Below are 14,634 nucleotides of genomic sequence, written 5' to 3' on the forward strand. Positions count from 1 at the left end.
ACAGTGAAGCCCCATAAAAAATACATTTCATTTTAATATTTTTTTGTGTTGTGTGTTTTTCATAAAAGATAAAGAAATAACATGAACCTAATACCTGACTATGTACATCCATGACTGCTCCCTTTGAAGAAGAAATGATTAATTGTAATGAGGAGTTGCATGACTTTGCTATACAATGGCAGTTAGTCTATAGCATATGACACTGCCTGCATCACCTGTACATCTTTGGCTGTACAATGGCAGTTAGTCTGTAGCATAAGACACTGCCTGCATCACCTGTACATCTTTAGCTATACAGTGGCAGTTAGTCTGTAGCATATGACACTGCCTGCATCACCTGTACATCTTTGGCTATACAATGGCATTTAGTCTATAGCATAAGACATTGCCTGCATCACCTGTACATCTTTAGCTATACAGTGGCAGTTAGTCTGTAGCATATGACACTGCCTGCATCACCTGTACATCTTTGGCTATACAATGGCATTTAGTCTATAGCATATGACACTGCCTGCATCACCTGTACATCTTTGGCTATACAATGGCAGTTAGTCTGTAGCATATGACACTGCCTGCATCACCTGTACATCTTAGCAGACGTTGTCTAACAACTTTTATTTTGCTTAAAGCAAATATTTTTAAGTACTAGTAGCTTACGAAAGATTGAGTAAACATCAGTGGTGTTTATACCTGTTCTTGTGCTAAGTCATTCATATCAATGTTGTTTAGAATTAATACTTCATTATGGTCATCATCAAAAGCCAGGCTTTGTTATTTAACTTTTTTATTCATCTTTATTCCATATCAACAACCCTTACCTATTACCTGGTGAAGATGCAGTAAATTGAGTAATTTATAGGTTCAACTGTTCATCTATTTTATTTTGTGCAGGATATATATATTTTACCTGTATTAATACATTTCTGAAAATATGTGCAACAGTGACCCATAATAAGGGTTTCTTTTGTTCCAGTTTCAATTTACTTTGGTAGAAATGTTCTCCCTTCATCAGATCAGTTTACATAAATCAATATGTTTTACATGTGATTGCCAAAATCATAATTAGAATTTGTACAAGGGAGAAGAAAAAAGGTATCCTTGTTAGTGTTTTTGTCTTTTGTATTTAAAGATTTGAGAGATAATATTTTTAGAAAATAATGGGAATTCTTTATATATAAAAGATTGAAATTATTGCACATAAAAGTGTATTGTGTATTGAAGATGAATTGACAAGAACTAAATGATTGATGCACATGGTATTTATTGGTATTTGTAATCATGCTTGATCAGAGTTCCACTAGTATTGTAACAAGGAAGATGTTGGTGTTGAATTAATTAAGGGTTCACATTTTCCATATGCAGTAAATATGTCTTTGTAATATATTAGTTGTACCAGGTATTTACATAAATGAGTCATCTGATGTTTAGAAGCATAAATAAATAAATGTTCAAAGAAACATGATCTTTTTTAATAACAAATATTTTAAGTTGTAAAAATTATTAAGCGCTTTTAACCACTAATTTTTATTTATTTATAGCACACCTGGATGTAAAATCACATGACAATGTCTGGCATGACTCATCTGGTATTGCAGTATATGTTGTCAGTCAATAATTGCTATTGTCAGCTTTATTTCAAAAAAACCACCTTACTAGGCAAATTTCAACCAAATTTGGCCTAATGCATCCTGGCATGAAAGCCTAAAGAAAGAATGCCAGTTTACCAGTACTAAAAACATAAAAATGATTAATTTAAAAAACTTCTCTAAACCACTAAACAAAATTGAACTAGATAGAACTTGGTATGAAGGAGAAGCTTTTGCAACTGATCTGTCAAATATGGCCACAGTTATTGACATTAAAGAATCTTGAAACAGTTTTTTTGATAGCAGTAATATATTACCAGCTACTGTTGCATTGTTTACCATTTCATGGAGGGCATGTTCAACCATAATTGAAAAGAACATGATCCTAGTCTGATTCTTTGGGCATAAGCAACATACAGAATACCTTCCTCTTTTATCTTGGACTTTAGGCATGTTCACATTGCTGATCAAAATTTACTTTCTTTATTGTTCATAAACATCCTGTCAATCTTCTACCTGTTTATAATGAGCGTGAGCATTTTTTTCCATTGTCCGTACATTATCTGAGTGTTTTTTGTGCTCATGTTGCTAATTTTGAAGGATTTTTGCATCATGTTTAGCAGGTATGTTCAGTTTTAACCCTTTTTTAAGCAACCGATATTTGGGTAAATAATTACCTACTCATCTTAGGTTCCAGAATATCTTGTTTTTTTTCTAATAAAAATTCTCATTCATAGATTAGTATGTTGCAGGTTCTGGATAAGTGAGGTACATGTAGTACTCTGAGAAATAAATCACCTGCCTATTGTGCACTGCTTGTGCTCACAATGACAGACTGATATGCTGTTTATGGACAGATCCATCAAGTAGCAAGTCACAAGTCTTTCAAAGTTGATCTTTGGGCTGGGACTGGTCTATACATTCCCATGCCACAGTACTGCCATTTGAGATCTTTGTAGATTGTGAGTTGAGTTTAGCTCACCCATCTGGGGATGAGGATTTGCTCATCATCTGGGATATTTAGGGACCCCTTTACATGATATTGAATCTCCCCCCATGATCCCCAGTTATATCGTGGCTATTGCTGCCTTGGTTTTAAGGTATAATGTCCATCACACACCTCATCTAGCATCAAGAGGTGGACACCTCTTTCTTCCAAGATGGTGAAGAATGCATCCTTTGGAGCATGTTCAGGATGATGATGCTTATTCCATTCTGATGAGCTCAAATGAGCTCCCAGAAGAGCCAGTTGTGTCAGGTCCTTACCTTTCATTTGAAACACCAGGTTCAGCCCACCTGTTGGTCTTTCATGCAACGATGGTTGATGTATGCTTCAGCCACTGGTCCCTGCCTCCAGTTATCATTTTCATTCCCCAGTTTGGCTGCTTAAACTACCCTTGCAGTTGGGTTTGGCTCTTTAAGCCCCCCCCCCCCATTGCTATCTGGACTTGCCTCAAGGAGGGAAATCAGCTGGGACAAGTCTCCTCTTCTTGTAAATGCCTTTGGAACTTGAGGCTCAAACCCTAAGGATGATCATGTCTCTGTGCTGCCATCTGAGATCTTTGTTGATTGTGAGTTGAGTTTAGCTCACCCATCTGGGGATGAGGATTTGCTCATCATCTGGGATATTTAGGGACCCCTTTACATGATATTGAATCTCCCCCCATGATCCCCAGTTATATCGTGGCTATTGCTGCCTTGGTTTTAAGGTATAATGTCCATCACACACCTCATCTAGCATCAAGAGGTGGACACCTCTTTCTTCCAAGATGGTGAAGAATGCATCCTTTGGAGCATGTTCAGGATGATGATGCTTATTCCATTCTGATGAGCTCAAATGAGCTCCCAGAAGAGCCAGTTGTGTCAGGTCCTTACCTTTCATTTGAAACACCAGGTTCAGCCCACCTGTTGGTCTTTCATGCAACGATGGTTGATGTATGTTTCAGCCACTGGTCCCTGCCTCCAGTTATCATTTTCATTCCCCAGTTTGGCTGCTTAAACTACCCTTGCAGTTGGGTTTGGCTCTTTAAGCCCCCCCCCCCCCCATTGCTATCTGGACTTGCCCCAAGGAGGGAAATCAGCTGGGACAAGTCTCCTCTTCTTGTAAATGCCTTTGGAACTTGAGGCTCAAACCCTAAGGATGATCATGTCTCTGTGCTGCCATCTGAGATCTTTGTTGATTGTGAGTTGAGTTTAGCTCACCCATCTGGGGATGAGGATTTGCTCATCATCTGGGATATTTAGGGACCCTTTTACATGATATTGAATCTCCCCCTATGATCCCCAATATATTGTGGCTATTGCTGCCTTGGTTTTAAGGTATAATGTCCATCACACACCTCATCTAGCATCAAGATGTGTCCACCTCTCTCTTCCAAGATGGTGAAGAATGCATCCTTTGGAGCATGTTCAGGATGATGATGCTTATTCCATTCTGATGAGCTCAAATGAGCTCCCAGAAGAGCCAGTTGTGTCAGGTCCTTACCTTTCTTTTGAAACACCAGGTTTAGCCCACCTGTTGGTCTTTCATGCGATGATGGTTGATGTATGTTTCAGCCATGGTCCCTGCCTCCAGTTATCATTTTCATTCCCCAGTTTGGCTGCTTAAACTACCATCATTGGAGTTGGGTTTGGCTGTTTAAGCCCCTCCCTCTGCTCTCTGGACTTGCCTCAAGGAGGGAAATCAGCTGGGACAAGTCTCCTCTTCTTGTAAATGCCTTTGGAACTTGAGGCTCAAACCCTAAGGATGATCGCCTCACATGCCCATCTCATTTTAGTTGCTTTCTCTTGAAGGGAATATTTGTCTCAGTGGCTTTTCAGCACTGGAAACTGTGATGGCAGCATGAAGACATGTGCTGTGCGCCTATGCAGATACTGCCTTGGAGATGTCTGAGTTAATGCTGGCTAGCAGCAAGAAACGTTGTTGGTTGTACTGCTTGAGGCACAGATGCTCTTTGAATGTTTCATCACCTCTGCAGTGCCACAGGATTTTAGAGACCAGCAACACTGATCCCTGGCCACAACTTCTGTTCCATTGAAACTATAAGGAGGTGTGCACATCCTGATTGACTATGGGGACCTCCCCAGAAGTTCTTAAAACAGGATGAGCTTCAAAAATTAAACAAGCAGCCCCAGGTCAAATCTACCTTATGACCATCTTATGCCAGTCATGGTAGTCAGAGAGGTCAGAAGATGATGTCTTCAGATTACTCCCCTTCCCTAAGGAGGAACATAGTCATCCCTGAAGAGTTTAACCCTTTCCTGCAATCTTCCCCTTCTCAGTGGCCCAGTAGGTGCTTGACTAGTCCTCTTTTCAGTGGTTTTGTGTGGCTCAACAATGTTTTGAGTCCATTACACTTTAAAGAAGAAATGCAAGCTTCATTCTGGGACCATCTTTCTGTTACGGACCCTCATTTCTTGTGACCAAAAATCCAACCTGGTTCATCTAAAGTAAGAGGTATACACCCTGCTCTAGAAGGAGCAGCTGAGAGGATGAAATATGACCAAACTCTAGATTTCTATTCCCAGATCTTTTTGGTGTTGAAGAAAGGTGGAAAGCTTCAATTCATCATTGATTTTTTCACCTTAAACAAATTTCTCTGAGAAGATTGCTTTAAGATGGAGACTAGTACCTCATTTGGAACAGCATAATTCCCTTGGACAGAGTGGTCTGCATTGTTAAACGAATATGTTCCTCCACATCACAGGAAATACTTCCCTTTTGTCTCTACCAAAAGTTATTTTAATTTTGGGCTCCTCTATTCAGCCTAAACTCCACCCCTCTGAGCCTTTACCACAGTATGAAGGGGATCATTGTGACCACTTGAGGTCATTAGGGATCCCCATCCTCCAGTAATTTGATGATTGGTTGATGCACAATGTCCATAGTGATATTCTGTTGATGGTGAATCACCAGCATCTAATCCACAACCTGGAGAAGTTGATCTCATTGGTTCCCAGGATTTTGTATACATGGGGATGAATTTCCTTACCAGTCGATTGAGGGTTTATGTCCCACCATACAGGACTGCTCAGATTCCGTCCTTAGGAGGTCTTATGGCCAACACCTTTAATTCTATCTCCTATGAATGCTGAATGTATCTAAAGATCTAGATGTCCTAGGGATACTTAACTTCACCATTTCTACCTTCTGCTACTTGCTAACTGGAAAGAACACAAGGGCTTGCTATTGGCTTAGATTCTGAATCTGAATTTTAACACCACCTGAATTGATGGCTAGATTGGAATTGGTTCCTGACTGGGGAACCAATTTACAACCCAGAATCCAACTCTTTATTTACAGAGATGCACCAGATTTGGTGTTGTGAAGAAGAGACCCTTCATATTAACAACCTCAGAATATAGCCAGTGTTTTCGCCCCGCAGGAGTGTGTCAGCCATACAAGGCATCATTGTGTTCTGGTCACCTCAGACATGTCCATACCTCATACCAGACATACCTCAGGCATCAGGGAGGTAAACATGCTCCTTCTCTTTGTAAGAAAGTTAGAAACCCCCTCCTATGGCAGATTTAGAGCAGATCCCTTTCAGAGTTTGCCATATTCTGTGCAAAAGGAATATCCTGGCAGACATCCTGTCCTGATGGGGGCTGGGGTGCTGTTTGGTCCTCCTTGAATGTTTTCTGCATCAGCTTGTAGCAGAAATGTTTATTTGGCTGTGGGATAGACCATTAGTGGACATAGTCACTACAAGACCAAACTACAATATCCCTTTTTTCTGTATCTCCAGTGCCAATTTAGAGGACCTATGTTGTTGACCCGTTCATCCTGAAGTGGGATCATCTGTACACTTATGCCTTTCTACCTTTCAAAATAACTACACAGGTTCTCCGCTAAGTCAGGATCTCCATGTCCGAGTTCATCCCAATAGCCCCTGTGGCTGCATTGGTTGTGGTTGAACAGTCAACTCATCCTGTCAGTAGATGAGCCCAGGATATTACCATGGTAGAAGCACCAGTGTCATAGCACATGGGATCTTTCCTACAAAACAACACAGATTTTCCACCGTTATGGTTGACTTTTCACAAACAATCAATCCACCTATGCAAGTTTTTGAGCAGTGTTACAACTGCTTTGTCCATTCTTGGAGGCAGTCAACTTCCAAAGTTTACAATGCATAGTGGAGATTCTTCTATAATTGGTGGGTAGGAAACATGTTCATCCTAGCTGTCCTTTAAATGCCGTTGCAGACTTTCTTTTCATTTTGTGCAGAAGGAGAATGTTCTGTGTCTACTATTAAGGGCTCAATGGCAGCCTTACTCACATTCTCAAGTTCTCAACCATTGGGTTGGACACTCATCTTTCTATCTCAAGTATTTTGAGCTTAGAAGACTAGCATCTCACTTGTTAATGCCTGGATGCAACCTTTACTGTTATTTTTTTGTTGTTTATGAATGTTTGAGTGAGACTTCAATCAAGAACATCTCTCATAAGACAATCTTCCTCCTCTCCGTAGTATCAGTAAGGAGAAGGATGCTTTGTTGGTGTTTATGGTTCAGTGGTAACAATGATTTGGTTTCAGCCTAGATTACTGGCTAAGAATCAACTACATTCAGTAGTTCCAGTTCCAGTTGAGATTTCCAGTTTCTGTCATATATGTGCTTTGTATGGTCAAGATAGGCTCCTTTGCCCAGTTAGGTCCCTAAGGATTTATTTAGTTTCATCTCATGGGAGAAAGAAGGGTTGGAATTGTCTCTTTCTGTGTCTCAAGGGTTCCTCTGATATTGCAGTGGCCATCATATCCAGGTGTATTGTCCTTATCCAAGAGAGCTTATCTCTCACTGGGAATGACCTTTCTTTCATGAGAAATAAAGCCAGTAGTGTTAGGGTTATTGCTGTGTCCTGGGCCTATTTTAATCACTCCTCTTTGGATGATGTTATGAGAGCAGCCTTATCACACTACCTTTACATCCTTGTTCCTTCAGTCTTTGGCACACCAGATCAAAGGCATTTACTTATTGGATCCAGTCATGACAACACACCATATAGCTAATTCATCTACCAGCTTACAGTAGTTGACTCACCTTCCGTATGGGTAATTATTATCTTAAACCAGTTTTTGTTTGGGGTCATTTAATATCCCTTCTAAGTGAATTTGTTTGGGGGGACAGCTTTTAATAACATAATACTGACCTGCTACTATTGAAAAGATTCCCTCCTCACACCCTGCTCTGATGTTTTATAGTCTCATTTCAAGCAAAAAGAGGAATTTATTTTCATATGTTAGCTAAGACTAATAAATCAGACTGGGATCATGTTGTTTTCAATTCTGGGCCTCCAAGTGCTAAATGAAGTATGGTATATTGTGTCTGGAATGGAGACATGGCATCCCAGATATGGTAAGCAATGCATTGGTAACAGGTAAGTGTTATATAATTAAAATTTGTTTTACACCCCAAAAAGACTACATTTTCCAAAACAACTAAACAGATTTTGACCAAATCTGACAGAAAATATGCTGGCATGAAAGACTTTTAAATTTGTACAGATCCACCATCAGATATGGTCTCTACTATCAAAAATGCTTAATAATAACTTGAAATGACTACTCAAAAACGGTTAAACAGAAAGCTACCAAAATTGAGAATAAACAGCCTGGTATAAAGATCTTTAATGCTTATTACATATCCGCTATTAAATATTACTCCTGTTACTAAATATAGATCATTCTAAAATGAAGAAAAATTCTCCAGAAATGGAGAAAAAAACATTACTTGTCTTTTCATGAAAAACATGCTCAACAGAATTTTACCATATTTATTAATATCCTGGTTTGATGGGTCTTCAAGTTTGAAGAAATTATTCTATATTTTTATAAAAATGAACTAATTGCTGAAATGAATTTGACCAACTTTGACAGAAAATATCCTAGCATAAAGGCTTCTCATTATTGTTCAAATGCTGTTGGTATAGCACCAAATGTTTATGAGATGTACAAATAATAGCGAACCTTGCAGCAATTATTTTCATAGCTTGTGCAGTTTACAGCACTGGAAAAAAATTATAGAGAAATCATCCTACTGACTCAGATTTCTTGACAAACTGTCAGACAGGTGAGCAATCTCAGGTCCACTTTGGCCTCTTGTTGGAAATTAGAACCTACATACAATTTATAAAATAGATAATTATTCTTGCATATTTAAATATATACAAGTTAAATATTAAGATTAATATTGTTTTACTGGTTGTTTCAGGTTCTTGTGAATATGGCTTCTCCCAAGCCCATGAGGCTTCTATCAGAGCAGGAGGGGAAGACTCTTCTAGTGCATGACATATCTTCCAGTTCAGTTAGAGTGCCTGAATTTCCTGATAAAACAATACCAAACTCAGATTTTCTGGTAAATAACTTGAAACTGGAAACAGTTGCAAGCATTAGCTGGGACATGTCAGCAATAGATGATACATTTATTACATTAGAAAGGCTTGAATCTGATAAGCAGCATTCATATCCCTCTGAGAAAATTCAATCCCATTTAGAGCTTGATTTAATGACTTCAGACTGGTTCCAGGCTCCACTGGCCAGCCCTGAATCTCTTTCACTAGTTTCAAGTCTAGGAAATTCAAGTAGGAGCAGCTCTGTCAAAGATTCCATCCAGAAATCAACTGAGACAGTGACGATAAAATTAGAGACAATTCATCAGTCCCCAGAATTGCGTGCTGAGTCCAGACAAGGTGAGTCTAGTGATGCCAGCAACAATTTTTATTCAGCTGGAGAGGTCAGCATAAATGTCCTCAATAAGTGTGATGTTGCAAATAAAAGTGACTTGTTTGATGATACAATTGTAAATGGTGTAAATCATGTGAAAAATTCTGCCATCCAACCAGAATCGTCACCAAGTGAATTATCCTCTTCAGTGCTTATATTCCCTCCAACAGTGATAGAGGAGGTCAAAAGCTATAGCTGTAATACTTACGATCGACACTCACCAGACCACTGTACTCAGTATGGCTATGGAAATCCAAATGAGCACTACTCAGCTGCTGGGATTGGATACCCACATGGTTTTGGTGCCTACCACCCACCAATTAAACACCAGTATCCAAACTTAATTGACCTTTCAAGGTCTGAAAGTAAACTTCCTCATAAATCATTATCCATTTCACAGTCTGATTCTCACTTACAGACCCTGATGCATAAATACCAAATGAAACGGTCAACAGAACAGAGAGATATAGCACATTTACAGGACTCAACATATGTATTTGAGGCTGGAGCTTTGCCAACTATAAAATCATTACCAGAGATTGATGACACCGCAAATGAAAATGAAGAAGTGGAAGAGAATAACATAAGCGAAATGCCCCAGTCATCCAGTATTAGCTCTCATACTGACAACTCTGACTTAAGGCTGTACTCTCAGTCTGATGAAGTCGTGTACTACCCAGTAGAGGAGACGGATGTATAGTTGACAGATCAAAGCATGTGAAGGAAATGGCTTGCATTACAATAACATATCTGTTATGTAAATTCTCGTCATTCATTCATTTAAATCATTCATACTATAGTATTCACATGCACTCTCCCATTTTTTGTACCACTTTAACCAATTTAAAAAATGGAAGGCATCAGGATATTCAAAATGCACAAAACTTAATCATTGATCAATTTATAATTTCTAACCAGATTGTCACCAAGAGACCCATAACACTAAGTTTATTTGCATTTCAAACTTAACGAAAAATCTCACTGTAAACAAGCAGAAAGACTGCTCACTGTCTTTTTCTTGTTTCTAGAATTGTCGATTTCGAATCAGTAAAAACCGTGTTGTCTGTGTCCAATATTTCCGATGTCTGCTTTTAATATTTCTAAAACAAATTGAACAAATAAGGAGGAGCAACTCTTGTATACATTTGTTCAAAGAGATGTAACTCCAAAATGTACAGAATTATTGAGATTATATATTAAAGACAGTGAACTTCATCACATCAGTTGCTTGAAAACATAGACCCACCCATGTTAATATGGTGACCATATTACTAAAGAAAACTCGTTGTTTGATTTAAAATGCCAAGAAGTTGACAATGTTTGGGCCTCATGGTGTCCATCAGGCCAGAAATTATAAATTGCTGAATGAAATGACTAAGTTTTGTGCATTTTATATATCCTAGATACCATATGTTTTCTAAATGGGTAAGGCGGGGCACAGCTAAATGGGAAAGTATGCAAATACTCTAATTCTATGTCCCAGGGACTGTGTTTGCTCATATGTAACTTGCATCCATCTTCATAGACATGGATCTGCCATCACATCATTAGCCATCATATTGGGTTTCTTGCTCTTCATTCTTCTGATATTTTCATGTTAAGCTGTATTGTTGGGTTACATTGTACATGTTAAGCTGTATTGTTGGGTTACATTGTACATGTTAAACTGTATTGTTGGGTTATATTGTACATTGGTAAATGCTTTATAACTTGTTTAATATACTTTTAAAAATCCTAATGATCTGATTATCATATGAACTGTTTGATGGGGGGGCATCGTTTGTATAAATGCAAATTATCCTCCTCTCAGACTGATAGTATTAGGTTGTGGAGGTGCCAACATCTTGACTGACTTCCCATTATGTACCATTTGATTGGTTTGTCTGATACATTTTCTTTGATTTATAAAAAAAAAAAATTCTTTCTTAAGGCTCCATTATTTATTACTTTTTAGGTTAGACAATATTTACAGGTTATGATGCATCTGATGGCAGCACATGATCAATCATGAGCACTGGTTATTATTGGGCTATGCCAATCATGAGTGCTGGTTATTATTGGGTTATGCCAATCATGAGCACTGGTTATTATTGGGTTATACCAATCATGAGCACTGGTTATTATTGGGTTATACCAATCACGAGCACTGGTTATTATTGGGTTATGCCAATCATGAGCACTGGTCATTATTGGGTTATGCCAATCATGAGCACTGGTTATTATTGGGTTATACCAATCATGAGCACTGGTCATTATTGGGTTATACCAATCATGAGCACTGGTTATTATTGGGTTATGCCAATCATGAGCACTGGTTATTATTGGGTTATGCCAATCATGAGCACTGGTCATTATTGGGTTATACCAATTTCTCACTACTGCACCCTGTGCTACTAGTGTTTAGGTCATTCAAATTAATACATTTTTTTAATGCAGCATCAGATACCATTCAAGATGCCATTTAAAAATAACTTTAGAATCCATACTGTTTCCCTGAAATCGTTAATAAAACAAACAGCATAGATCATGAAATGCAGCACATAATGTGATGGTAGATCTGGGTTTATGTTTATTATAATTGGTATAAATTATTCATGGAACAAACATGACATAATCTGTGAATAAATACATTTTAGTCATCATGTGGGCTTTCAAGCAATCATTTCAGAAACAACAGAAACCATTTAAAATTTATATATTTATACATTTTGGAATCTCTGGAGGTAATAATGTTTACATATGGGTTTATTTAGGGAAATGAATCAGAATAAACACACAGAAACTTTCCAGTTGTATAAAGAATAGCAAACAATATGAATTCATTGAAGCAAACAAGTAGCTTACTGATTTGTGGCTTATTGATATACCTGTCACTTCTTAGCAATTCATGTTTTTATGAAACTGAAACCATAAATCCAGCTATAAATTCAAGGAAGAAAACTGCTGTATTAAGTGACCAAGTGGTCTAAGGTAGATCACTCACACATCCCACCTCTGTCTGCCTGGGTTCAAGGTCTTGGGCTCAGCCCATGTGTGTATGTAAAAAGGTTTGCCAGTACCTTCCTGTGGATCAGTGGTTCTTTCCTGGGTTTTCCACGGTTCTTCCTCCACCAAATATATTGGAAGCCATTATAACCTGTCATGTGCTGAAAAATGGTGTTAAATCCACAACAACAACACTCTTTTGTATAACACATTCCAAACTGCAAACATTTAAACATTTTTTTATTTTTCAAATAGCTATTGGTCAAATCAGTCATTTTCTTCTGCAGCATGATAGGAAAAATGTACCCTGTCACTATTTGATCATAAAATAACAGCTAAATGAGAATTTAAAAATGTTGGAAATTTTTTCAAGTTCATTGACTCCTTTTATTAAATATGCAAAGAAAAGATATATTGGCAAGTGTATTATTTATATATGACACAGTTCACTGAAATCTTACTTATCCACAGCAGTAGATCTGCACAGGCAATTTATTGCAGGTTGTAAATTGCTAGATTTGCAAAGATATAACAATATCATTGGCTGTATTATTCATGGGACTGTTCGTGCAATTATTAAAATTGTATGGTAATATTTCTTTTTCATTACTTAGCTAAGCACTTATGTTGCAACCATGTAACATTATGTCTAAACACCCTCAGAAATCTAAGTGCTACAATGCACCTAGGTAAAATGAGACATCAATAAGAGTAACAACAGCAAACTACCTTAATGATCCAGCAGATAAAACTGATTTATATAGTTTGTATGGTATGAACATTATACATAGTTACAAAATTATTTGATCTTTTCAACATAGGCATGGGGGCCCCGAGTGGCCGAGTGGTCTAAAGCGCTCTTTGTTACGGATCACTGCCATCTCACCTCTGTCTGCGGCGGTTCGAGTCTAAGATTCAGCCAATGTGGGCATGTGAGAAAGCCTGCCAGTAGCTTCTCGTGGGTCAGTGGTTCTTTCCGGGGTTTTCCGGGTTCTTCCTCCACCATTAATACTGGCCGCCATGTATAGCCTATCGTGCTGAAAAATGGCGTTAAACCCCACAACAACAACAACAACAATCAACATAGGCATGTATATTTTTATGTGTCCAAAAAGTCAAATAAAGCTCTTGCCGCAAATTTTCCTCAAAAAATTAACAAAACAGCCATATATTTCTGAAATTTAAAATGAACGTATTAATATGAGGCATACAAAATTGTAACAGCCGAAAGAAATTCACAAAAAACTTTCATTTTTAGTTTCAGATTTGTTGTTGTAGCAGTATCCTTCTGTACTTAATGAGTTATTTTTTGAAACTATTTATTGATAAATGAAAATTATTTTTTCTTTAAGAAAACTATTCTATAAAATTTCACCTGGCAGCACACACACACACATGTACTTTTTCATCAAGAATTATTTAAAAAGACAAGCCTTCTCCTTCTTTCCTTTACCTGATGTCCATCCATGTCTATTTTGGCACTAGCAATGGTCATAGTAGTCACAGGTGGATGTCCATCCATGTCCACGTCAGCTTTCTGAAAGCAAGAATATTAATTTTGGTGTACATCGGTTCCCTATCTTCAGGTTTTGATTCAGTTTATTATTGATTTACCCCAGAAGATTGAAAATTTAGCTCTTCCACTGAGTTCTTTGCAGACAGCACTACACGTCTGAGTCAAGTTCTTAACATGAATTATTGTGCAAGGAAAACTGATTATAAATACAGCAATAAACAACAAATGCCTTACTAGTTACAACATAATAAAACTGAGAAAGGCTAAATTGAAAATGACAGTGTGAATCTTAACATGACTTATCAAGTTGAAATTCTCAGTGTATTTTATTTGTAGATAACAACCTAACTTGGCCTATTCACATTAAACATGTTTCAAAATAAGGTTGATTCTTATTTTTGGCTTCTTAAGAAAATCAGGCCATCATTCCTTTCAGTATAAGTCGGGGCCCCTAGTGTCCAAGTGGTGTTAAGCGCTCACCATTATGGTTTACTGCCATCTCACTTCTGGCTGTGTGGGTTTGAGTCTCAGGTTCAGCCGATGTGGGTATGAGAGAAAGGTTGCCTGTAGCTTCTCGTGGGTGGGTGGTTCTTTCAGCCATATTTGGACTTTTGTAAAATAATTTGGAGTAAAACTGCAGATTTAAACAAAAGCATACTTTTCGATCTCCAAAAAGAGGGTATGTCATTTAATTCTAAATCAATTGCTGGACAGTTTTCAGGATACAATGAATTATTTAAAATTTTTACCTGAATGTGCATGAAGGCATATTTATTGAAAAGGCCAATGTTTTGAAGAAAACAAGGCAGTATCTTTCACCAAA

General features: G+C 37.8%; 1 protein-coding gene across 1 annotated transcript in view; it reads left to right on the top strand.

Annotated features, from left to right (window-relative positions):
* LOC149786154 (diacylglycerol lipase-alpha-like) overlaps positions 1 to 11,388 on the top strand; it is a 222,871-nt gene extending 211,483 nt beyond the window's left edge. The window contains exon 17 of the mRNA XM_089976506.1: positions 8,799 to 11,388. Coding sequence (XP_089832632.1) covers positions 8,799 to 10,010 — 1,212 coding nt within the window. The 3' untranslated portion in view covers positions 10,011 to 11,388. The remainder of the gene's footprint in view (positions 1 to 8,798) is intronic.
* The last annotated feature ends 3,246 nt before the right edge of the window (positions 11,389 to 14,634 follow it).

The sequence above is a fragment of the Sinohyriopsis cumingii genome, chromosome 12, assembly GCF_028554795.1.
Source record: "Sinohyriopsis cumingii isolate HCF-2022 chromosome 12, ASM2855479v2, whole genome shotgun sequence".
Lineage (NCBI taxonomy): Eukaryota > Metazoa > Mollusca > Bivalvia > Unionida > Unionidae > Sinohyriopsis > Sinohyriopsis cumingii.